This window comes from Phaethon aethereus (assembly GCF_964289735.1).
Source record: "Phaethon aethereus genome assembly, chromosome: 2".
Taxonomy (NCBI): domain Eukaryota; kingdom Metazoa; phylum Chordata; class Aves; order Phaethontiformes; family Phaethontidae; genus Phaethon; species Phaethon aethereus.
In genome coordinates this window covers 149,983,437-150,010,336 of record NC_138582.1, presented here as the reverse complement: position 1 = coordinate 150,010,336, position 26,900 = coordinate 149,983,437, and the positions used below count along the sequence as shown (strand labels likewise).

The window sequence follows — 26,900 nt, the reverse complement described above, 5'->3', positions numbered from 1 at the left end:
TATTATGCTTCCACATTTTTATAACAGGTTTGGCTTTTTTTTCAGAAACTGTTTTACCGGCTTCTCAGGGTACTTGGAAGTCCCAAAGAGCATGTAGAACCTTAACATTTGTTTATGTACTTAAAATTTACTATTGCAGTTCCTATGTTTGTTATTATATCTGGGTCCCATTTCATCAAGGCAAACAAAACTCCACAGAGTGTCTCTCATGAAGAGCTTCAAACAAACACACCAAAAGGGCTGGAGGAGAGGGAGCACTGTTATAAGCTCATTACTGATGAAGAAGTAAGACAGAGAGAGGAAAAGGGTGACCTTTATTAGTACTTACGTGATATTGCGTCAGAAAGCCTCTTGAAAGTAGGTAGGCTTTTAAATCGCTTGTGTGCTTTGGAAGACCTTATATTATGGGAGCTGAGCTCAGAAATCCTCATTTCCAGACTTGTACTTTATTCTGAGGACTAGTTTTCTACACTCACAGGAACAGAACGAATGGATGTACACAGTAAATGTTCAGTTGCTCAAGCACTTTTGTCTACGGCCTTAGAATTTTTACTTCAAAAATTTGTTTTTTAAAGGTTCAGCCATCTTTCCTGCCAGGCTTCATAAATCTGTGCCTGAAACTGCTGCTTGAACTGCCCTAAAAATAACAACAGCAACAAAAAAAAAATTTCCACGTCGTTTCTTTGTGGCAGAGGAGTGAAATGAGTCATGAGGAATGCACACACTGCCGATGCTCTGAATACTTAGCTTCAATAATTTTTTAAACCAGTAAAAAAAATGTGTTTTACAGTATTTCTTTGCTTCCTGTTTCACTGATGCTACACCAGAATATGAGCCACAGATAAAAGAGTCTTCTGACAACTTTTTTATTTTGGTAACATTAGAAGGCAAACTATTTTGGGATACTGGGTGGAAACACTTCGTAATGAGGACACAATTCATTCACCAGAAGGAAAATTATTTTTCAGATATTGAAAAAGTATTCCACCTCTTGCGAACCTCTTTCCTTCATCATGTAACACACACTTGTTCCTGATGTGTTTGTACAGCGATCGCCTGGGCTTGTACTGAGAATAGTGACTCTTCCCTGGATACTTCCTTAAAATTTATAACCAATAAAATGCCAGGAAGGCATGATCTGAGAATTAAGACAAGTATTCTTCCTTTCTAAATATTCCAGAGATTTTAGCTAGGTCAGGTAAGATATTTTCCCTCAAAAATAACTTTGTAGACACTTTTCTGACTAGACAACATTTTTCAGAATATTTTGTTGAAATGTCTGCTTTTTACCAGAAAACTTAAAAGTGCTTGGTATTCTAGTGAAATATGTTTCCTTGTTTTGAGAATTTGAGCAAGAATAATACTATTCTCATTTTCATTAACTTGTCCTTGAGGGGACGAAGTTGAAACAAAAAAAAGGGATCAAGCTTCTAATTAATTTTTAATTCCGTTGTGTAACATTTAGCAAAGTCTAAGCAAATTAAAATTTACAGAATTAGGGTAAAATCTGCCTGTCTATTTAAGAAATAATATTATATCCCTAGTATCCTATAAATTGCATGCGAACTGTTCTTCTCCCAGTGCCAAGTAAAAAGAAAGATACAAATGAATGTGCTTAGCCCATGGCATTGATAAGGGTTTTGGCTGGGTTTTTTGGTTTTGTTTTTTTTTTTCTTTTTTTTTTTTCCCCAAAGATCTTATGAATGATCAATTACTTTCTTGAACCAGCCTGAAAAAGGGGAAAGTTTTGATTTTGATTACTATTGCAGCACATGTGTGCTTCTGAAATATCAGCAGAGCTTTGAATGTTGCAGCCTGGCTTGCCTTTACAAAATAATTTTACAGTTCACTGCTGTGCATTTTTGGGGAATACTTGTACATTCTTCACAGTTATAAGAAAAAATATTCAAATAAAGATGGCCTTGAAAATTTACCAAAGTATTTGCTCCAGCTTTTGCATGCCAGTACCAGCTGTGAGGACTTCATACTACCAGAACAAAATAGGTTATTAAGAAAGAAGGCAAGAGACTGAAGGGGTTTTGTCAAATTGTGCTCTAAACTTTGACAAGGGTGTAGAGATCTGTTAAAATGTAGATAATCTATTGCTATTGTTGTGCACTGGGTAGGGGACAGGTTATACTGTCCATATTACACCTGGGATTAGCATCCAGTATTTGAAATATATTCAAATTATGCTTGCTAAATGAGGAATGACAGATGGAGTGGAAATAAATTATGAAGGCTTTAAAAGCAGGGTCATTAATTAACATTTGATACCATAAGAAAGAGAGCAGAGATGAAAAAAGAAAAACAATGCAGTCAAAGCAATGGTCAGAAGAATCCTCTCTGCAGCTGCTTTTTGAGAAACATCAGCCTAAAAACCTTGCAGTCATCCAAGCAAAGAGGGACAATGCTGCTGCAACTGAGATGGATGATGATGACAGCTTGGGCAAGAACGTTTGTTAGATGTGATGGGTAAGGATGAAAAATCGAGAAAGAATGTGCAAGGTACAGATGCAACCTGCCTGTAGGTATTAGGGGAAGTTCAGAGTGCAGAACTGTAGAGTACCTCAGGATGATTAAGTAAAAGGTTTTCTAGAGGACTTATTCTCAAGACTAAAACTCAAGTGACGTTGACCTTGTTGTGGGTACAGACTGCATAGAGAAAGGTGATTAGTTCTTCACAGATACAATGGTTCTGCCATATAAAATATATAGTGAGAAATGCAAGACCGTTAGGTCCATTGTTGAGATCATATTACGACATCTATTAAGGTTTTACTTTGGCCTTACTGTATGGTATATTTTAATGACATAAATAAATACATAATTCTAGAAAGCTAAGAAAGAGTAATTTGATAATTTATCAACTTCTGTATTATATTTAAATGCATAGTTGTGTTGTATATTGTCATCTTGAAATGTGATGCTCATAGTTCTGTAGCAGTATGATTTTCATAAGTCAGAATTAACCATCAGCTATGTCAACGACTTCTGTGTTTGCAGTGACTTGTATCTTGCTGTCTGTAGTAACAGCACACTGAAAAGTGTTCTAAAGGCACAAAGATAGTTGTAGAATCATTAGATACTTCTATAGATAGATAGATATAAAAGCTAAATGAACTATACTTACTATACTGGTATAATCTAGTTTATGTTATTTGCTATACAGCTGTATGCACATTTTTAGCTTCCCTCTACTATTTTATGATCCACCAGAAAAAATTCTCAGCTACTTACATTAAGTAAAACATTCTCAGTCTGTGGCTTTTTGCTGATCTTATTACAAAAAACATACTGATAGACTACTGATAGCACAAGGGAAGGCCTGACAAATGGAGAAAAAGTAGGTAAGATACCTATAACAATGAACAGCTCCTGCGTAGCCTCAAAACGTATTCTGCCAGATCACCTCACCTTCACCTCTAGAAGCAAAAGTGATGGGAAGATAGTATCTGTGGGTTTCTATGACTATGTAAACACAGTATTTTCCACACACTAAAATATTAAGTTTTAGGAGATCTTTCTTCCATTTTCCTAAGTCCCAAACAAATTTCACATTAATAAAGTATTAATTTACAGAAGGGATAAAGAAAAGCAAAGCAAATAAAAGCTTTTTTCCACCTAGTGAAGGCTGTTAATAATGGATGGTTAAAAAACTCCCGCTGGCCTATTCTTTAATTTTTTTATTTTAAATGACTACAACACAAAATCAAACGATGCACTTTAGTTCACTTGATAAAAAACATTGGTTTGCAAAAGAGTACCTAAAGTCTGAAAATAAAAAAGTTACCAGAGGAGAAATAACTATTTATAAACTAGAATTCTGCTATGTGAAAAAGAAGCGTTAGAATATTCAGCTCTATGTAACACCACTTACAAATAATTTTGTTCAGCTCCTAGTAATGCAAAACTTCACTATCAGTAGCTTGTGTAGGAAAATCAAGCATGCAAAGACTGCGTAATACAGGCTCCATTTAATCATAGGTAGTCATCTTGTTAGCTTCATTTTACAACTCCAGGCAAATTTTTTGTGTTTGCACAACTTTAGCCACCAAACTCAGTTGAGCAGACATTTCATCAGTGGAAAATACAATAGTTAACAAGGATGAATGGCAAAACATTGAAAAGTTCTAACTGGAAACAAGGACTGTCAGGAAGCAATAAAAATAAATTTATAATATACTAAGTTAATGACCCAGAGATTAAACACATTTAATGTTAGAATTTAGACAAACCTTACAGTATAATCTCACTTAGCACTTCCTTTAAAGAAGCCATTGTCACATATTGTTGGCTCCACTACAGTTTTCTTTTCTTTTCCAACAGACACTTGTTGAGGGTTAGTCTAGGTACAATGCATGTGTTTATACACAGCTGACACCCAAAATCCATCCAAGGACTTTATACGGCTTCCAAGGTGCTCTAAGTACATACAGAAATAGAGATACAAATGGGGAAGCCAAAATGGGCTCGTCAACGATCCTTTCTCACTGACCACAGAGAGTATCACCACAGTTTTGGCTTCCATGTGGCTGCACAGAGGGTCAGTTAAGGCACAGTTTAGTTCAGCATAGCTAGGAAGCCATAAGACAACTTTCTAGAAATATGATTATCTGTGTTCTGCTTATCTATTGTGCTGATACAAAGGCGCACACACTACAAATAAACAAAGACTAAGATAAAATATTGTGCATCTTGGACAATTACTTTTCTTATCCACAGGGAAATAATTTACTTAAATCCAAACCTCTCTCACCTCCACCACTTACGAACAAAGAAGCAAAATTTCAACCTCCTGCAGTTTACTGAATTCTGAAGCCTAGCTTGATGACTGATGTTTATTCCTGTAGTAACTCTGGTGTTGATATCAATACTGTAACTCTTGCATGAACCATTTAACTTGATAGACTTTAAAGGATATTTCAAAGTTCACATATATCTTACAATCCAATATATATTTTTAAAAGATAAATAATTCTGTACATTGAAAATATGACTTGCAGACCAAATGCAGACAAAATTATTTTAGCTTAAATGTATATGTAATTTTTCCCTAAAGGGTATACAAAAGTCTGTGTGGGAATAGCACATAGTTACTGCTTACCACTTAGAGATGTAGCCTAGTAGCTGATTAGAGCAATAGCAAACATGAAAGGGCCCTTCCAAGTGTTGAGAAAAATCCTCTGTGTTTGTATGTGTGTTTAAAATCAAAATGCATGGAGCTTTCCAGATCAGTCAACACTGCAAAAGCTGGCAAGAAAAGTTCAAAAGTTCTTAATTTAGTAGAATTTGCTGCTTTTAGGCAATCCCTTAGCCACCTAGCAACAGCACAAAGGGTATAATTCTTGGAGATTTAAATTCACACTGGCTGAAGAAGAGTGAAAATTGCAAATGTGCAGGATAGCTTGAGGACATTGTGACACCAGGGTGTCTTGTGGGTCAGACTGAGTAGGCCACATATCAGGATGTAGTTAGTACAGACTAGAAGATCTATGTCTTTCCTACACAACTTATGCAATAACAGATTCTCAAATACAGATTTCCACCATTCCCATCTTTCCTGCCATGCTCAGTACAGGCATATCTGCATCATGATCTTCCTCACTATAGTAAAAGTTCAAACCTTTTATCAATGTGCTTGATGGCATATACGTTTTCCAAAAGTCTCCCTTGCAACTTTTATGATACATTTTGTATTGTATTAGATATGTCCAACCAGTAGCCTCCATGTACCTCCTACAGAGAGGGCTCTAGTGGCGACCTGATCCTAGACGATGTTTTTATATGCAGACATGCAGATGTAATATTAGGGAATGAGAATACCTATGGGTTTTCACACAAAGTACTGTCTCTTACTTTCATTTTAATTTAGGAAGACTGAGTCTGAAAGAATGTTGTTACTCAAGCTAAGTAAGACAATCTGAACTTGGACTGCGTTAATTATTGTTTGTTTTCCTATAATCCAAAAGATGTAGAGTAATTTATGTGCCTATAAATAGATAGACCCAAAGATGTTTTAAAATTTCTGTAGACAAAAGTCACATGAATGTGAAGGAGAGGGGGCTGTAGCACAAGAATCTTTGCAACCCTTGTGTTTATACTCCCTTCATTGGTATGTAGTTCTTCAATTGTTCCACATTTTTCTCTCTTTTCAAAAGTATTTATTATTTTACAACTATTCTTTCCTGTTTTGAACAAAACAGAACAAAAAAAATTGTGATTTAAAGCTTTTCATGTATCTTTCCTACTCTTCAGCATCTGGAGTTCGTAGGAGTAATCCTCCAGGGAACCCACCACACTTTGGCAAACATCCAATATCCAACATTAATTAGCATTCTCCCATACAAAAATCTCTCATATTATCACTCAACAAGCATCCTCTCCTACGGATACACTTCCCAGATCCTAAGCTTGTCCCTATTGTGGAGAAACCTATCTCCTGAATTTTAAATGTAATAATTCTTATAGTTCTGGGTATAAGTCATTCTGAGGCAAAGGTGCACTGCACTTAGTAAGAAAAAAACTCACCGTGGTTTCCTACACCTTTGCATTACCTCATTTCAATTTGACTCTTTTTAAAGTGTGAATTGAAAATCAAAATAGAAATATAGGGTATCATGAGGTTGAATGCTTTTAGCATCTTAAGCACTACCGATACTAAATTTTGTAGGGAGAGGAAATCCAACTGAGGAAAAAATTTTCCCATAAGCATTCTTATATGCCCAAGCAATTTTCACTGTATCTGCTAAATTATACTTATTTGCTTATACCCTTTTCAATAAGATTATAGTATCTTCATATCAAGACATCAGTTATTTTGATCAGAGTCTAAACATAATTTTCACTCTGATCTTGAGAGCTGCAGTGAGGTTAATAATGTATTAAATTCACCTTTTGAAAGGAATCATGCAGTTACTTTTATTCCCAAAGCTAGATGTTAACTCCTCTCAACTCCAAAATCTTGCAAGAAAAGGTTGTACATAATGTTAATCAGGCTCTTTGATTTAGAAATTGTCCCAGAAGTTCCTCACTGATTTCCTATACCGGTAAAAACCTCCCCACTCAGCAAACATATCATAAAGAGACAATTCGGAAATATCTAGGTCACAGTTTGCTTTCCAGCGTGACCATGGGCTACATCTAAACTACGTACTTCCATTATGAGTGCTATTCAAATTCTAGCAATGGGTCCTTCAAGAGAGACTTTTTCCATGTGTCAGAGTAATATTTTACCTCAGGAAGACAGAGAAAGACCATAAGCTACTTTTCTCATTTCCAGTCTTAAAGATAACTTGAGCTTTAATTTTAAATTAAAAAATAAACCAAACCCCAGGAGTTAAGTGAGAAAGTCTGATTTACATTTGAATCAGTTGCTAGAAATTGCTCAAAAACATGATCAGAAACATTTGTTTAAAATCAAGCTTTGGGTCTGTTCAGTCATATTTGCTTAATTGAGTAAAACACATGGCTTTCGATTACGTGCAGTCAAACTTTAAATTACATAGAGACACCCGTGCTTTAGTTTTAGAATAAAGAAACTGAAAAAGACAGATTCCTTCTGAAATCATTGGATTCAGCAATCAACGGTTCAGGCCACTCACAAGTGAACTTCACAGGATGTTGCTGCCTCACTGGAGATGGTGGCAAACTGCCCTATATATTCGATTAGGTTTGACTGAGATAAATGCTGTTGGGTTTTTTTTTATGATTTCTAGATGTTGCAAACTGCATGAAGCAGCTGGCTCCCATGTGATAAGCAGCTGACCTCAGGATTATACTATTATCTGCAAAGAGGACGAAAAAGAGCAAGGGTCCAAGTAACTGCTTCTAAATTGAAAAAGATAGGCAGTGTATCTATTTGTAAAGAAATAACTGATAATTTGCTCAATGGAAAGGTTCTCACTAGGTAAAACTGATTTGGCCAAATGTATTTACTTTGAAGTCACTAGACTCTAGCATCAGCAAGCATGCACAAAATTTTATTGGGAGCCAGTTCTGTCTGGGTTGCATATACTTGTGTTTATGTAGCTCTGATTACTGCTTTTTTATGCAATGGAATCAAAAGGCTACTGAAGAGTTCAATTTTCTCTGATGCTTAGTGTTCTCTTACCTCATACATATTCTGAATGACATCATGTTTGCCTTTTTTGGAAAAGGCTATGATGTTAGAAACATGAACATCCAAACAGAACAGTATTATTGTATCAGAAACAGGCACCTTGATATCATGAATCTTTTCTGAATATGAAAGGATAACGAGTAAACAGAAAATAATATATGAAATAGAAACTTTAGGAAAGAGTTTTCTGTAAGGAAACCTTTACAGGTGCATATCCATCAAAATATTGTATATTTTCTTTCACATCAAGCTGTGTCTCATTTATTCTGCAGAACAGACATATTAACTTGTCTTCCCATTCTCAATTTTACCCAACTCAGGCAACCTGAATTTATTTTATTTGTCTCAGCATCACTTTTCAGATGGCACTTGGGTAATGGAGAGATATGAAAAACTTCTTTATGCTAGCTATGTATGTTTATCTATGTCTCCATGTAAGAATATGCCTTTGTCTTCATTTCTCAGAAGCCAAATCTTAGTAACATTCCTTTTCAATGTCTTATCTTTTTGACTACTCATAATGACTTTTGTTTTTATTCATGGTTACATCCTTGTTCCATTCTTTCTCTATCTACAATTGCTTTTGCATGACTACCACTCTCTTGGGTAGATATATAGGCTCTACATAGCTTTATCAATTTACCTATGTCACACTTGTTCAATAAATCTAAAAGAAAATTCTTAGGAAGGAAATTAAATCAGTACCAATTTGCTTTGCTTCAACAGTTAATAATCTGCAGTGATTCAGCAGCTGCTACATCAGCAATCCTCCCTGTAACTGAGGTGGGAATCTCTGAGAGCAGCAGGACAAACAGCTGAAATGGAAACTGCCATCTTCTCCCATTGTAAACTCTCTCTACTCGTGAATTGGACGTGTTTATCTTGTCAGTCTCTAGGCTTTGTATATCTATCAAATCACAGGCTAGATGCTTCCGAGCATTTTATTTTCTTAGGTGGGAATACTATTATCACTACATTTTCATGACATACTGTGTGATGTTAAAAGAATCCCCTCATTTCTGGTTTTTGAAGATAACTACCATCATTCCTCAAAAATCCAGGAAAACAGTACATTCAAGAGTACATCAAAGGCAAATATGTTTAGAAAGAATCCCCTACATTCCTCACTGGAAGACACTGCCCAGAGAGTATGTAGAATTTCCATCCTTTGGCACATATGATACTTGACTGGAAAAGGTACTGAATGAGTCTACTGTGGCATTATTTAAAGTTGCATGCTAACTTGTAGGGCTTCTCCTCAAAAATGTATTGTGCTTACCAGAAGTTAGTATTTTGAAGACAAAATCAGATTGTGAGAAAATGCCTCATCTAGCAAAAAAGTAATTTTTATTTTTATTTTTGTGGAATACTATTTGTTGTTGTACCACTGAGGATAACGTAGTTTATTTGCACATTAAAACAGACCATTTGTGGTTATAATAATGAGTTCATTTTAAAAATGAGGAGAGAAATAAAAAATAGAGGACCAAATATTCTGTAGATTTTCTAAGGAAAATAAGCAAAAATTCCCTCTTCTGAATGACTTATTGCCCTGTAAAATCAACTCTCTTCTAAAACATAAAAGGGAAAGTAACATTTTTCACTTTTATCACATAAAGCAAAGAAAATAATTCAGTTTCTATACTTTGGGCCAAATCACTGTTTAGATACACAACTACAAAGATAACTTTAATTATCTATATATAATGACTCCTTGAAATTCTAATCTCCACAGCTCAGTTAGCTAGATAGTACATATTCAATGTGATTTAAAAACTGTTTAATGAAGATGTCTTTCTAATTTATAGCGTGATTGTTTAATTACAGGCCAGTGAATGTAATTACATTTTCTGTTTAAGGATAGAGCCTTCTTACAGCTCAGACATTAATAAAAGCATTCTCATTATACTCTTTAGCATTAGTCAGTGTAACTGCTCTGAAATTTGGTATATTACATAGAAAGTGTTTGTATAAAATAAAAGGAAAGACAAGCACTGTATTATGTTTATTATATGTGCATTTTAGTACATTTAAATGTGAATGTATTGTATTAATCTTGTCCAGCTGGTATGAGAGTTAAAATTGTGTATTATCAGTCTGATAAAATTTTGTTTTTCTCTTCTCAGGGTTTTTTATCAGCACTAGTACAATCTTTGAAGCCTCAACCTTCCACTTCAGCGTGTTACAAGCATACTGTTCCCAGCTTGCTTGTTCTCATCAGTATTCCTTTCCTATGTTTGCAGGGGTCTGTGGTTTCACTTTAAAAAAGAATGAAACAATCACAGAAAAACACTGGACATACAACTGGGGAAAGTATACATATAATTAAAGGAATAATTTTGAAATCAGGCTATTGAAATTGCAAAAATTCTAACCATTATTGCTCAAATTATCATGATTTGCATGTGTAGCCACAGCAGCTGATTGCCAGCACTAGCCACTTGGCTGCTCATCCACTACAGAAGGGAACTCGGTCAGGACAAACAGGAATAACATTTTGTGAAATGAGAGTGGCCGTAACGTTTCAGACTAAAGCTCCATCTAGTCTGGCAGCCAAAGAGGAGACCCAAGAAGTAGTAAGAACAAGATAAACATATTTGGTATGCGCCCCAAGTACTCTCCTGGCCACTTAGGAGAAGAAAATGCAAATGGCTTTCAAACCTAACTCAGAAGTCAAGTATCAGAGAGGATCAGGACAGCCATCAAGCTGTGTTTCATTCAAGTAGTAAGCTAACCATCACCTGCAAAGCACCGTTGCTCTGCATTACTCACAAACTCTTGCTGAGAACATCCACCACCACATCAATAGTTACATTCTGAAATACTGTGGCCTCTCACTGGTGTTACTGCAATCATTATGCACCAGCTAAGAAAAGCTGTTTTCAGTAGGGTGAACAGAAATGACAGCAACCTGGTATACTGACCGTATTACCCACTCCAATATATACTGGAACTTTATCTAGACTTGTATTTGCTCTCTTTTCCACCTGGTCTACAGATATGCTTTATAGAGGCATGTCAGAGCTCACCTCCCACCTTCTGCTGAACCCTTTTAGTTCCATACTACTGAAAGAAAGTCGGGTTGATGACCTACGTATTCACTTTATATATCTAAGCAGCAATAGTGCACACATGTAAAAATACACAGCATCAAAGAAATTTGAGAAGTACTAAATGTATAAAATGTAGTATCAACTTTCAATCTTGGTAGCTTAAGCAGCTACTGCAAATTCACTCTGTTCTCATGCTGACATGTTAAACTCCATGGGGGAGTCCATATAGTTAATTACTTCAATTACATTGCATTAAAAACACCAAAAATCCCATCCCTTATCACCAACAAAAGTGTTTCCCAGAGACTGGATTCTTTTCTATCAATATACCTCAAACTAAGTAGCAATTTCAGTTTTTATAGGAACATGATGGAACCTTGTATCAGCTGAAGTTTTGAGACTTGCCCAGACTTTTTTTTTGTTAAACCAAGCTTCTCAGAGAAGGCCAAAGAGACTTTTAAACTCCAGAGTCAGGTTTTATTTTAGAAACTAGAACACAAGCATCTCAAGCAGAGGAAGATCAGAATTCATTGTGTAAGAAAAAAAAGCAATAAAAGTATATGTTAACAAATTTTCCCCTTGCCCAGTGTGTCACTGAAGTGTATTAGTCAAACTCAGTGACTTTTAGGGTAACTGTAATCAACACACAACTAAATAGTGTTTTTTCAGTATTATTTTCTAGGGTTTTCATTATTTTCCTAGGAAAACTGGGATACTTCTACATTTTTTGTTAAGGTACATTTTTATTCCTTTCTTTCTTTCCATGATGCTGATGTGGGATTTTCAAATATCATGCAGAAGTTTCTCTTAGAAAAGGCTATCTCTCCTGTTGTTATATGTAGGAGGAATTCCTTCAAAATATTATAAAGCCTTGAGAGGTATTGATATCTGATTGTCGATCTGGTTATTCCTCTTCTCCATTTGCTATTCTCCAGTCACATCCCTTACTGGCAGAATTTTCAGAAAGCCTTCCACTATTGCAACATGAACTATTTTTCTAATATTCTTGAATAGAGATGACCTATTTCCCCAGTACAAGCACGTACAGCTCCTGGAGTTATGTTAGCCTATTAGTTAGGTCATTTTCATTTCTGTGCCTTTGCTCCAATTACCTATGCATTGCATCAGAATTCAATATCTTGTTTCTTAATGAATGCTGAGGGAAAGTATCCTATTTACTATTCCAACTATCTTTTATTTCTGTGGATAAAGAACAATTTGGTAATTTGGTTTCCTTTCATTTGGAAGTCCTAACATAACTTAAATTTTTATAATTCTCTTGCATCCCTAAAATCTCAATTACTCCCCCACTGCCTTGTCCCTACAAGCAATTTTCTTGCTGATCAATGGTTTAATCTATCAGTTGCATGCCCCCTGACTTTATTTTCTACTGGCTATGCATTCCATTTAATCTGCAACCTTCCCCTATGTCTCTACTCCCCTTTCACCCTTTCTGTGCCCCAAGAAGTTTTGAAACAGCCACCTTAATGAAATTCCAAGCTTCTTGCAGCAGCCATTCTCTATTCTACGATAGAGGAGATTCTTTGGGAAATCTGCAGGTAATTAACAGTGTTTTCTGAGAGCTAAATCAAAGTACTCTATGTGAAAGTCCCTGTATTTTCTATGTTATTTATCACATTCCTTCAACCAGTAAAGGATAACTCAGTCTTGAAAGATAAAAATCCTGCAATAACTGAAATTTTGTCAGTAGGCTTATTAATGTGAGTTTCCTAGAGACTAGGAGACAAACCTTAATGTCTGGTCTTGACTAAGATAGATACCCTGATAAAACAGTCACTTTAGCAATTTGGCAAACTCTTCGGCAAAATCCACTAAAGCACATGAAGTACAAAAAAATGATAATGTATAACATTCCTTTCTTTGCACTTTAAAAAGTCTCCTATAATTTCCCAGTGGGAAAGAGAGTGATATCTTGTGTAAATGAATCCCTTCAGATAGCCTAAGACACTTTCTAATGACTTGTACATTCCACATCAGAATTTTATACATTATTTGTTTTTCAGCATAGAGTATTTCCAGAAGAATACCACATACATTTAACCCTTTGTTTGGCATAAGTGGAAAGATGTTACCTTCTTTCTCCAAGTATATGCAAAAAATAACATTAGAACAGAAACACATCTCAAGTTCAGGCAAAGATGAGAACGTGGCCTGCTGTAAATCTTGTCCGAGGCACACAACACCTGCTGCATATAGGGCAACATTTGTCATAGAAGCATCTGTTGTTAAATGCTGATGTAAAACATGAGACACAGAAAACTTAAGGTGTCAGGCCAACAAGTTGTCTCATATATTGATAGATTAAAGTGACATAAAATTCTATCTGATAAACAATATTCTTCTCAAAATGTGGTTTAACTCAGCAACTGTAAATAAAAATAGTGTAGACATACTGATAATTTTAAAAATACACTTCTATTGAATGTTGTTTCAGTCTCTGGGGAACAAAACAGCTCTTTCAATGGCACCTTTTCCCAGCTTCAAGCACAACTCAATCCCCAATTAAACTTACTGGCATAATGGAATGTCATCTTTGATGATGCATCTTCCTCCATTTTTGCAGTATTCTTCAGGACAAACTGCAAACATAAAAGTAAAAATCATAATTTAAATTTCTCCCCTCGTTATTATACTTGTCATTACCTGATTTTCAAAATGGCAGAATATTCCCACCTGTCATTTTGGGTGCTTAACACTTGCAAAAACTCTTCCCTTAGACCTTGACTTGGTGATACAAATGTCAAGTCATAAATACATTATAATCAATGGGCTCCTCTTGAGCTTGTAGAAATCCTGGTGCTTCACTTGAACAGGCTTCTAATTTTTCTCAAGTCAGAGTTTCATTTGACTCCAGAAATGGAGCTTCTGCCACTTACTCAATTTTCAAACAAATAGGAATATATAAAATAAGGGCCAAAAGAACTGAACTCATATTTAATTAGTACCTGAGTTTACTTTATTATTAATAGCTTTTATGTAGGGGTGATGAACACACTTACTCCTGTGTCATCAACCTTCTTATTAAAGATGTCCAGAATTTTAACACTTAGAATTACATTCTCATAAGCATTAGAGAAATCAGTCTTGAAAAGAGTAAAGATGTTTAAGTAGAGGGGGATGCCAGTGATATACTATCATCAACTTTTGACATCCCTTAGCATGGATTTCCACACCACCAGATTTAATTTTACTAAAGTTATTTTTACATCCCTACAGCAAGAAAAACTCAAAATAAAAAATGAATCCACTCAATCTTCTTTAGTAAGAAAAAAATGGGTAAAATGCAAATAAGACCTAAGGAATTTTTTATATATGCCACATAAAATTGCTTGTTGAGGCATATAAACAGCGCTATTCAGTGTGAACACCTCCAGTCTTAAGAAGATATTTTGGAAAGTAAATTACTTACTTAAAAGATCTGCTTTCTGACAAAATAGTGGAAGATTTGCAATTTACTGTAATGCAAGTCTACTAGTTTATGTTCTATGTTCTTCTACATGGAACTAATTCCTGAATATATTCCTTTTCTTTTAAAATACTTCTTATAACTCAAATTTACCAAGTATGTATACTCTCTGCATTGTAATATGGGTAATTTTTGATATTAAAGTATTATTTCTTCTCTCACATAAAAAACCCAGTATTACAAACATATATAATGAACACAATAATTGTGTGCAAGTTTCACTCCCAGAGAAACCAGTGGATGCCTCTTACCAAGAAGTGAATGTAAAACTTTTAGTTTGTGAATAAACATTTAACACCCTAGAATTAATTATATTATTACAATACATACTATATGTTGTGAATTTCATCACATAACTCAGAATAAATTATAAAAACAGAGAGTTAAATTCTCCCCTGATGCAACTTCACCAAAGTTGGGGAAGTACCATTAACACAGAACTGGCCCAGAGTTCATCACTGGCTTGGGGAAGAACTGCAGTAACTTTGTGTCACTGAATGGGATGCTTTGAATCTAAATTTAATTATTCATATCATCATCTATGTTTTTTTTTTTATTTTGTTAACAAAAATTTTATTCAGATTGAATGCGTATTATTTTCCTCTTCTTACCTTTCTCTACCATTTTCATATGGCAAACAAAACCTGAATACTGTAGGAAATGCACCGTGCTAACACATATGCTACTTTCTTTTATTTTCCAACCTGGATTTGTGTTACACTTAAAAAAAACAAACCCAAAAATCCTATTAACTCAGAAATGTGTGTTAACTTAAGTGGGTTATTCAATTGGCTAAAACCAAGAGAGTGCCTTAGTAGTATACTACAGAAGCTTTTTTTTTTTAAACAATATGTTTATACCGTAAGGAACACCCCTTGTGAAGATGTAAACTAAGCATATTATTTTCCATTTTTTCTCACTATTTTATCTGTGTCATACTTTCATCAGGAATATTCATGCCTGATGTAATTTAGTTAAGTTTCAGCAGAGGGAATTCAGTCAAGTTGGACGACTGCCTAAAGATTCAGTAAGAAATGACTCTACTTTTTTGTTTCAAAGGTTATTTTTATGCAAAACTATGTACCTGAACAGCTGGACTCATCAAGGCTGAAATCAATGCAGTCTGCAATGCCATCACAACGCTGGGAGATTGCTATACATTGATTAGTTGACGCACATAACAAAGAACCATGGAAACACTCTTTAATGGCTGAAACAAAAAGTAACATGACAGTTATTATCAGCTACATTTCTTTTTCTCACTGTTAAAAAACTACCAGAAAACTTGATTTGTGCTATAGTATATAATGAACTTGGGTCTGTGTGAGCTCTACAAGCTTTCATCTTCAAAGACAAACAACTTTACTATTGAGTAGATACATAACTAAACAAACACAGAGCACAGATGTTACAGAAGCTGGATTTTTCCATGTTATATTTGTGGAGAGAGGGCATATTTACTTGAAACATTGACAGGGTAAGCTGCAAGACCCTAACAAAAACCCATAAAAAGATATCACAAAACATAATCAACTTTGATTCATAACCTAGTTTTAAAATGATGAAATTAGTTTTTAAACACAAACCAAAAAATTGATGTTTTAATTTCCTTCTGTTACAAGAAACCAAATATGAGACATAGTTAACATATAAAAAGTAGAGAAATACTATACTGAAAAATCTAAATTTGCACACCTTTTTCATTCTTGGGCATTCAGTTATATTTTGTATGTTTGTCCAGAAGACTTATGAGAGGGAAATCTTGCTGGAATCACATAAGCCTTCAGGTACTGAATTATTCCTGAGCCACTGATCTACAGGATGTACATGACGGTCCTGCAGACTCCTGTAGAGTATAACACAATTTTGTCATTTTATCTCACACAATGTTCTCTTACGCTGCCGTAATCTATTGTTTTTTAAGGTTTTTGTTTAGGTACTTTAAACTGAACTCTGTCAACATAACATGAATGCAAATCAGAGGGAACTCTTCTGATTCCATCAGTTAAATGTGTTCACATTAGCTTGTGAGTTTAGAGTGGGAGAAAGAATCTGGGAATATTAAAAATAACCCACTGCCACATCTAAATTTCATAATACTTTCCTGCTCCTGGATTCAAGAGCCAGTGTACATGGCAATAAGCCTCCCAGGCTGGATGGCCAGGCTGCTGTAGGATATATTTGTTCCACTCTTAGATATAATTTAAATCACTGGCCTATATAGACTGCAGGAGTGTGCTAAATTTAAAATACTGTTGCTCGATTTAGACCACAATAATGGAGGCAAATCCTGCCAGTTTTGATCTTGCCAGTCAACTCTTTGCCAGTTTTGATATTCTTTCAGAACTAGGAAATTACTCATGTGAGTAAGCTTTGTGGGATCAAACCTTTTAATTACATGCACTACCATTTACTGAGGTCTGCAGAAAAATCTGTAGAATACTAGCGACTATAAAGAGGAGCTTGCTTTTGTTTCCAATCTCAGTTCATCTTTGCGAGGGCTTGAAAGTTCTCGCTGATTTTAAACTACCACTACACTGATCTGCACATGTGTTTATATCAAAGTCTCTTCAACTAACTGGAGAAGTCTTGATATTAAAAAGGGAATTTGCTGGTAGTGACAGCAGGATAAAAGCAACAAGAAGAACAAAAATTCCCTTTTCTGCTCTCCATTCCCTTGACCACTCAGTCTGGCGGAACAGGTTGCGGCAGACTGAAAAAGCCCAGCAGATTACAGCATCGCTCCACATTTGTAGCATATCCTACCATCTCTCTCTCATGATTGTCAGCTTTCCAGACAGTAACTGACAGTTCCATGCCCTCTGCTACACTCTCCTAACCAAATAATAATCTCATACTTATTTTGTGTGCAATCAGATCCAAATTCTGGACACTCTTTGCAATTTGGGGGATGATATCCCAATGGTATTTGAACCAGTTTTATAAGTGGTCATTTGCACACAAATACCCAGCCTGTAAACATAATTACATGTTCAGACTAGAACTTCTACAGAAACAAAGTTGGAAATTTGACATAAAACATATTCTTCTTATGTACTTTAGACCTTTTTTGCCTGCACATGTATTTTGAGGACACTGTAAACTATGTGGATATAGAGTATTGCTTATGGTTTGTCATACATTTTATGACTAATATAGAGATTCGGTTCCTGAGCTCTAACTTGCATTGAGGGTTGTGGTAGGAAAAGAAAGCATCATTTAGACCTTTATTATTTCCCCTAGTCCTGGACTGGCTGTTGGACTTATACTTTAGGATAAAACAGAAGACCTGCTAATTATTTTTGGTTCATTTATACCTGTTGATCATCAAGGTGGTTTTGACATGTCCCTTTACCTTGAATGGGCTTATTGCATTGAGATTTTTATACCACTTGCAGAGGGAACAGTTATAGCAATGGTTTCATTCTTTGAAAAATGAAAGCAATGGTTTCATTTTTCATTTTCCAGGTCCAAATTGAATCTGTAGAAATGATAAATTATCACAGCCCCTTTGAAAGTATACTATTTTGAATATTTACTAGGTATTTAAAATTTACCAGGACTAGAACACATACATTTTGGTGCACTGTAGAGAACTGGGAAATCGTTTTTTATGCATTGCTATTAGCACTGCAGTCAGATGATGTTGGGGCCTACGGAAAAGTAATGTATATACCCCATTGGTGCTAATATGTTTATTTTACACCCTTACCATTGTAATCAGGCAATTTTATAAAAAAAAAAATAAAATTAGATTAAATAGATGAGATAAAGTACCTTTTACTAAAATTGACATTGAGAAGAGGGCTGACCAAGTAGAAGTATGGAAGTATGACTGGAAGATTCCAAGATTTTCTTCTTAAAAGCGGCAAATAATAAAATCCACCACATCAGTAGGTATAAAACAATATTAGCATAATACTGTACAACCTAACTGCTGAGTGAAGTCTACAGGAAATTCTGTCTGCATAAATCTCACTCATGCAGAAAAGCATTTCTGTGGTAGAAATTGTGGTTGTAGTAGAGATCTGACTAATGCATTTTTTGTTTGTTTTGGCCTTCCTTTGGGTTTTATACTTAATCTCTACAAGATGCAAGATAGAGTTTGACAGCTGGTCTTCATCCCAGAAGAAAACTTTCTCTGACGAATTCCTGAATTCAGAAGCCAGAACATTTTTGACCCTAACATTTTTTACTCTAACCCTAACTAACAATGGAGTTACACTTGAATGAATGAAATTGCTAAGGGACATGGCACACACAAAATGGAAGATGCCAGTAGTTCCTAAACTGAAATTTTCTAAAATCAGCAGGAAGATTTGATCTGCACCAAGGGAAAAAAAAAAACCAAACCCACACAGAACTTTGCTACTTAAACCCTACTATATGCTCATAACTAGTTAGGAAAAAAAAAAATTCCATTTCAACCTAAAAATCTGTAAAAAACCTCCACTCCCAATCTGTCTTACTATAACAGTACACTTAGGCTGGAGTTACTAGCACATCAATTGATTTTATAGATTCTGCAAATATTTCAGTAAAATACACAAAATTTGTGAGATATTTACTTTTTCCCCTGCTGAATCTTCTCTGCTGACAAACTTACATGGCATTTCACATTTTAAAAGCAGACAGCTAGAGATGAAATGCTGCACTCTCATGGAATATACATTTCCGTGGAAGAAGGAACTGTGACAGTAATCAGCTTTTCACTGACTCCATTCCAAACTACCACTAACCACTTACTTTTTGCTTTGACCTGCAACCAACATCTTCTTCAGAGAAGAAACATACGTTGCTGCTTCTGTATTCCTATCTTGTATTGTAAAAACGTATATGTTTATATAGTCAAAACTGAATTCTGGAGTAACAATGTGATTACAGATCTGACTAAGTTTCCACCCAACTCAGAATCCCCAGGTGTGCAACATCTACGGAGAATTTTTGTTCTCCAATAGACCAGAACTTAATTTCCCCTCATTCCCTGGGCATTGCTTAGAAGTCAAAAGCACTGAAACAATATCTCAGTTGTTTGAGGAACACTGCTACTCATGGAAATCTTGTGGCTTTAGGATTTTGGGATGAATGCCTATCATATGAAGACAGGCTGAGGGAGTTGGGGTTATTCAGCCTGGAGAAGAGAAGGCTCCAGCGGGACCTTATTGCAGCCTTCCAGTACTTAAAGGGGACTTCTGAGAAAGATGGGGACAGATTTTTTAGCAGGGCCTGTTGCAATAGGACAAGGGGTAATGGTTTTAAACTAAAATAGGGTAGATGCAGTCTAGGTTTAAGAAAGACAATTTTTGACAATGAGGGTGGTGAAACACTGGCACAGGTTGCCCAGAGAGGTGGGAGATGCCCCATCCCTGGAAACATTCCAGGTCAGGTTGGACGGGGCTCTGAGCAACCTGCTCTAGTTGAAGATGTCTCTGGTCATTGCAGGGGGGTTGGACTAGATGAACTTTAAAGGTCCCTTCCAACTCAAACTACTCTATGATTCTATGATTCTATGATTCTATGATTTTAGAAGAACACGTTAGCTGCTGTGGTCTGGGATTGGGATGCACCTGTACTAGGATACAGCAGATAGGTCTCTAATAGAGGACAAATTGAGGAGGAAGCAGGACTGAATGAAGGGAGGTTTATTTGAACTTAGGGGTATCTAAAATATAAGGTAAGAGATATCGCCAAAATCATGCCTTTTGCAATAAAACCACAGAGCCCACTTCTAAATAAAAGTGCCTAGAAAGGTGTGCACAGGTAGTCTGCAAAGTCCATGCCAGCTTTAGGGAGCCATTTTTCGAAAGAAATGGCATGTGCAGTGGTCTGCATGTATATTCAATTGTTTTGATACAAATTATTAAAGAACTTGAATTTCTATCCCACTGGAAAGTAACATTTTACTAATTGTTTTGGTTATGATAAGGATGAAAAATAAAATGTTAAAAAACTTTTTCAGAATTAAAAGTTTAGGAAAAAATGTTTTAATATGTAAAGAGCCTCTTTTTTTCCTATGTAGCTAATTATTTTGACCTTCCTGGAATGAAACATTTGGTCTCAGTTTACCAATAATGAAGTATTTTGAAACGGGCAGACATTTTTGTGCTGTCTGAAACTTCATGGTATCTCACTGCAGTTACAGTTCAAAGCCTGTTGTCCTTGTTTTGCTTATAAGCCCTTTTCCTTGGTCAGGGCAGAGGTTGCTGCTACTGCATGAGCAGACTTGATTTCAAAATCCTTGAAAGGTCAGGACTGCCTTGAATGTTACTGAATTACAGAACTGCAAAATCATCTGTCATATTGTAATCAGAGATGAGGCAATGCACATGTAGCTGACTGATCCATGGAAAAAAGTGGAAGTGCTTCAAATTATTAACAGAAATACAATACAAATTATTTTAAGCATTTATTAAAATTGATAGCCATGGAATAAGAATGCATAAGCAAAATTATTTGCAAACATAGTGTCTCTCCAAGTAACACAAGGTATATGATACCAATAATATTTTTCTTAATGAGGAAATAGTGAATTTTACACCATACTTCATTATGTTGCTCTTTTTCACATCACTGTTTTAGGAAAGTAAGCTAGCATGGCCTTAACTATAGTAATGAAAGTAACTTACGGCAGCCAACCTCATCTTCATTAAGGTGGCAGTCAGGCACACCATCGCATTTTAGGAGGGATGGGATATAGCCTTTGGAAGGACACAGGAACTCTGTTTGCTTGCAGGAGTCTGGAGAGATGGTGGTAGGCATCACCGTGGGACAGTTCATTTCATCACTTCCATCCATGCAATCTTCAGCCCTATCGCATTTTGCAGCGAGGGGCAAACACTGCTGCACATATGCACATGTGAACTCGTCACTACTGCAAGTTGGAGGGTGTGGACCAGCTGATCCTACAAGAAAAAAAGGAATATTTATTGATTCTCTTCTTTCCGTAGACATCTATACTGCCTTTGAGATCTACATGGGGACTGCTGGGAAGGCAGCTGATTTTGATTATCAAACTCTCTAAAAAACCAAGACAACTTGTATAAAGACACAGCTCCTACATACGGAACACTTAAAACACTTTGTCTCATAGTAACTCAATTGTTGTTACAGTATTTTGCTTCTAAAGTTCAAATTCATAATTTGTTTTGATCTTATTACTGCTTGTGTCATGTACATATAGAAGGGTTACTACCACAGTATTAGTAAAACTTATCTTTCACCCTGTATCAGGAAAGGGTTAAAAGCTATTCTTGACAGCCCTCAAGTTACAATCTTCCTCTATTTTTATATTGAATGGGTGAACAAAAATCAAAGACTATGTAAGTCTGGATCAACAAGGAACTCACTTCATGAAAGCTATTATCCACAGGAAGTTCTGAACCCTCAGCAGAGTAAGAAAAAGATTTTCATAAAGTAACAACAAACATTTTTACTGATATAGTTTATTATCACTCTGATTCTGTAACTTAGTTTGATGTGATAAAGAATTAAATCAAAGGAAATAGTAGATAAAACTTTCCAGGGTACAACTGAAAAAAAAAGGCATTTTTAAATTTAAGACCTTAATTAATTCAAACAGCTGACAAAAGAAGAAATATTCCATGTTTACTTGCATTGCTGGAAAAAATAATGGAAAAAACTTTGTGATCACTTATACAAATAAATTTGTCTCAGACACTTAAGTCCCTCTTACTTCCTACAAAAATCAATGCAACTGAATTTTACCCACAGAAGCATCAGAACTATTTGTGGAAAGTGAATTCTAACAAGGTGGTTATGCTAATGCTGTGTTCTTTACACCAACAGTGTCGTATCCCATGGGAGCAATGTGATGGATTCCTGTAATTTTTGTTTCATGTTCAGGGAAAAGAGAAAAATGTCCAGAATTTAACTCTATGTGTTTAATCTTTTTTAGGTCCATTTGCAGCAAGTGAGTAAAGAAAATAATATTATGATTGTTAAAGACAAGGAAGAGAAATGAATGTCACCACCTCTGTCAAGACAGGAGTTTTGCTGTTGACTTGGGCTAAAGCAGAGCAGATAAAGTGCAAAAGTTCACGGGTGGGTTTTAGTTTGCCTTTTGAAATGGTGCAAGCATTACTCTCTGACCTCAGAAGTCAAATGTTACTGCTGCAGGAGGGCATGACATGCCGTGTGGGAATACATGGATTTTAGCATTATTTTTCTACTTTTAATCCAGTGGGCATAGCACTGTGTTTGTGTATCAAGCTGGGGTTTTACAGTAGGAGAACTTTGCTGAAAAATTCTCAGGTTCTAAAATACCTGCATCATGAATAACAATAGCATTTTGTACAGAAAATGAACTGCTAATGCATGCAGATAAACAGAAAACTAGTATTATTTTACCATGTGGTTGCTTGCAAAACAGTTGCAAGAAAAAAAAAAGCTCAAACTGCTGTTGCACATTGACCCTTGCCAGCTTAGCAATTTTTGATTTTCATGTTGAATTTATGTCAGAAATTCATAATTGAAAAGCTTCACACAATAGAATATTCCTGACATCTTTTCACATGGCTAGTGTTGTTGAATTCTATAATGCTACTAGAAAAATGCATTTCATACACTGGACATAACGTAAACATAAACCAACACTAATGGATTTTGACACAGTGAAAATAATAACCTACTGTTCTTTTGGCTTGTTTGTATTCAGAATTTCATCATAAAACCCTCAAAGACATGTACTTTTAAATGTAATTAAAAAGATTACATTTTCATGACATGTTTTATAAATGTGTTAGTCTCAAAAAATTATTCTCATTTATACTATTTCAAAAGGTTTATGAAAGTTGTCTTTAGATGGTTGATTATAGACATTTAAATCACATAGTGAATTTTTTTTCTACAAATTAAAAGTATTTCAGATTTTGCTTTTTTTTCTACTTCATTCCCATATTTTAATAGATAATTAATAATAGTAGCACATAAAGATATTAGAATTGAGTTCATTATGAAGAATTTTCATATAAGGCCATGAATCTGCCAAGATACCAATGAAATGTATGGAAAGTAATTGGGAGAACATATTTCTCTCTTTATTGATATAAAAATGGTACTGTTAAAAATAGAGCAAATCTTACATAGTGGATTTTTTAAAAAACGAATTATTTTATAATTTTAGTTTGCACTCACTCTGGAAAAAAAAAGGTATGATTTATACTAGATAACATTTTCTTTCCCTTTGGTCACTTCTGACCCTTTTCCTCACAGCGCTTAGGGGGCATTTAGGCAATGAAAACGACAGAAACTGCAGTCAACTCCACTTGGGCATGCACTTTTGTCATTGCACAGTCCACTTCTAGGTTTTCTGTGTTTGTTCTGATACAGTGGAAATTAACCCGACACAGTATATATATACTGTATATATATATATGTATGTGTATATATACAGTCAATATATTTGACTTTACTACGGTCACTTGTTTATGTTGGCAGGAAAGATTGCATTTGAGCACCTTTGTGAGCATTTTTGACCTGGTTTAATTCCCTATACCTGTCCTGTTCATGATTATGTTTGCTAATCGGTTTCTACCCAACTTTGTTTAGAAAAAAAATAAATTTGAAATCCCATCTTAAATTCAGTAATGCTTGAATGTGTTGCTTGTTCTGAATGTGGTCTTGAGTCTTAAACTATCTTTGGGCCTTCGTAGCACTGATCGGCTTAGCCTTATGGTCCCAATCATATAAAGCGCTTATGCGTGTAAATGATCTCATACTAAATTCAGTAGTTAGGCAAATGCTTGAGTGCTTTAATGAATGGGGGATTGATTTTTTTGTTAGTATTATTTTCTATCATGATTCCCTACTGTTGTTAGAAAATAATATGTAGAAAGAAATTCTTCCTGACTTATGTACCAATTATTTTAGAGTGTGCAGTATTCACTGAGAGCATTGAAGATGTCTCTGATTTATGCCAGAGGTTAAATTAGGGTAAGTTTAACCACGGGTCTTGTCAAGGTCTGTTTTTTGTTTTCAGTACATTAATAAAAATCCAAAGTGATACCTTGAAATCAGCAAAATAATTTTGGATCATAATGATAAATGAGATGAGAATATATCTCAAAGACCATAAGACTATCACCTTGATTATTAACTCACATTATGTATTAATTAGTTCACATCTGTTTCAGATGCAATATGAAAATTGTGCTCTGGATGACATTCTATAGAACATCATGATTGCTGTGATTTGCCAAAACTGTACTCCCAAGTTCAATCTATTTTCTTTACATAAAGAAGGTTACAAATGTTTTTTTTAATTAGAAGTTAAATGTGCCTGGTGAAAAAATAAAAAATTTATAAAACATTAATCTGTATATAGCTGACATTTAAAACTGACTAATTAGGAAAATGCAAATCTAGAAAATCATTAACTAACTCCAGCTGAAAAGAAATCTCAAGCAACATATTAATGCAAAACTAATTACTTGAATTCAAAGCTACTATCTATGTAATTATTTATATTAAACACATCATTGCAGTATCTGCTACTGACATGCTTCATTCTAAAGAGTGGCAATATTCACTCTCTTTTCTTGCCACTGGGAAGAATTGAACTAAAATGTTAACACTGCAATGTGGTTTGCAGTGAAAAATGAGCCGGCACTAATGAGCGACTTGTCGTAAATACCCTCTGTTGTGCTGAGTTAGACAGTGGCATACTCACCTGACTCCGCCTTAGAAACTAACTTTAAACTTATGCATATACACGAACGCTATATCCACTCTTGTAGATATTTATGAAGGTTATGTGAGCAGCAGAATCTGAAGTGTGTTTTGTCAATGCACATTGGTCTATCCATTTGTGCGTGGGCCATCTCAGTCACTTAAAATCGTCAGATTCAACAATTGCCTAATACTGGCATGCCAACAAAATGTTTCCCTCACCTTTTGCCAAATGCAGAAAAGATGTTCCTAACCCTAATTCATCTCCTGAGTGCTGTGTGGCTCTTATTTTCAGACCACTTCAGGAGTGAAGGAGATATTGTACAGGTTACTTTTTAAAAACACAGTATCTATTTGAGGTGGCTTTAGAATTTTGAGATAAATCTACTGAAAATGGTGTGTTCTAAGGAACACACGATAAAAGCTTAGCTTTCTTTCATCCAGGCTGCATGATCACTGAAAAGCAGGACTGGAGAACCTCAGGAATATATCCGGTATTTGTACACAGATGAAAAGCAAACTAATCAAAAACAATTTCAGAGAAAATAACCTCTGCTCTGTGGAACATCAAGGCATTTAGATCATTTAGATCAACATTTACATCTTCATGAAAAACAGCAGCAAATTGTTGATGTTCCATTATAGCTAAAGGAATCATGATTTTTTTCAGTAGCAAGCTGAGGACATGTCCTTATTTATTTTACTTTGCATTCAGTGTTTTATTTCACACTTATTTTTACCTTGCATATGGCAAATAACAAAAATTAAAGAAAGTGTCTAAAAATGTGCATATAACATCTACTTCTACATCATAAAAAGACATTTTAACTAGGTCTTAAAAATGACATTTTAATTTGGTCCTAAAATTGTGTGTGAAACCTACTCATGCAGCTGTGCTGGGTGAGTTATGACCTAAGGACCAAGAAGTGCTACGCTACAAGTATCCTCACACTTTGAAGAGAGATTGGGTAGTTGAGGCAGAGAAAAAAAAGCAAAAATCAAACCAATGTGTAAAGCAAACCAAATTTTGTATGTACTGCTTCATGAACTGCAATAACTACAGCTGAATACATCTGTATTTCATTGTTGTCAGATAAAATGCGTGCTTTTAGATACATTTTTATTTCAATGTGCTAACCATCAAAACGTCTGTTCTGCTAAATAGAGCTCACGAGCTGATGACTTGGGAGTAACAAGCCGATGCAGTATGAAAAGTGGTAAGTCAGTAAGTGCTCATAGTCACGGACATAATTACATATTTGTGGGATAGGAGTTTATTAAGTGCTTACTGTTGTTTGATGAACATCTTCTGCACGCATACACTTTGTTGTACTATTGCCTTTATCACCCATGGAGTGCTCTGATCCTGTTTCCTGACTGTATGCCGAACTTCACAGGGCGGCACTGTAGATGTTTTGCCCATGAATCACAGGGATTCAGTCACAGGAAACCACAGAACTGCTATTACCCAAATGCTAATATAAAATAAATGTTTGTGTTACAGAGTCATTAGCACAGCCAGAAACACACAAACATGCTTAGTTTGAATAAA

The 26,900-nt window shown here is 35.3% G+C and overlaps 1 protein-coding gene across 1 annotated transcript in view; it reads right to left on the bottom strand.

The window, feature by feature from the left end:
* The window catches only part of MALRD1 (MAM and LDL receptor class A domain containing 1), a 298,997-nt gene that overhangs the window by 42,587 nt on the left and 229,510 nt on the right, over positions 1–26,900 (bottom strand). The window contains exons 35-37 of the mRNA XM_081996518.1: positions 21,289–21,564; positions 15,747–15,872; positions 13,709–13,775 (exon numbers count right to left, since the gene is read on the bottom strand). Of these exons, the coding sequence (XP_081852644.1) occupies positions 13,709–13,775; positions 15,747–15,872; positions 21,289–21,564 (469 nt within the window). The remainder of the gene's footprint in view (positions 1–13,708; positions 13,776–15,746; positions 15,873–21,288; positions 21,565–26,900) is intronic.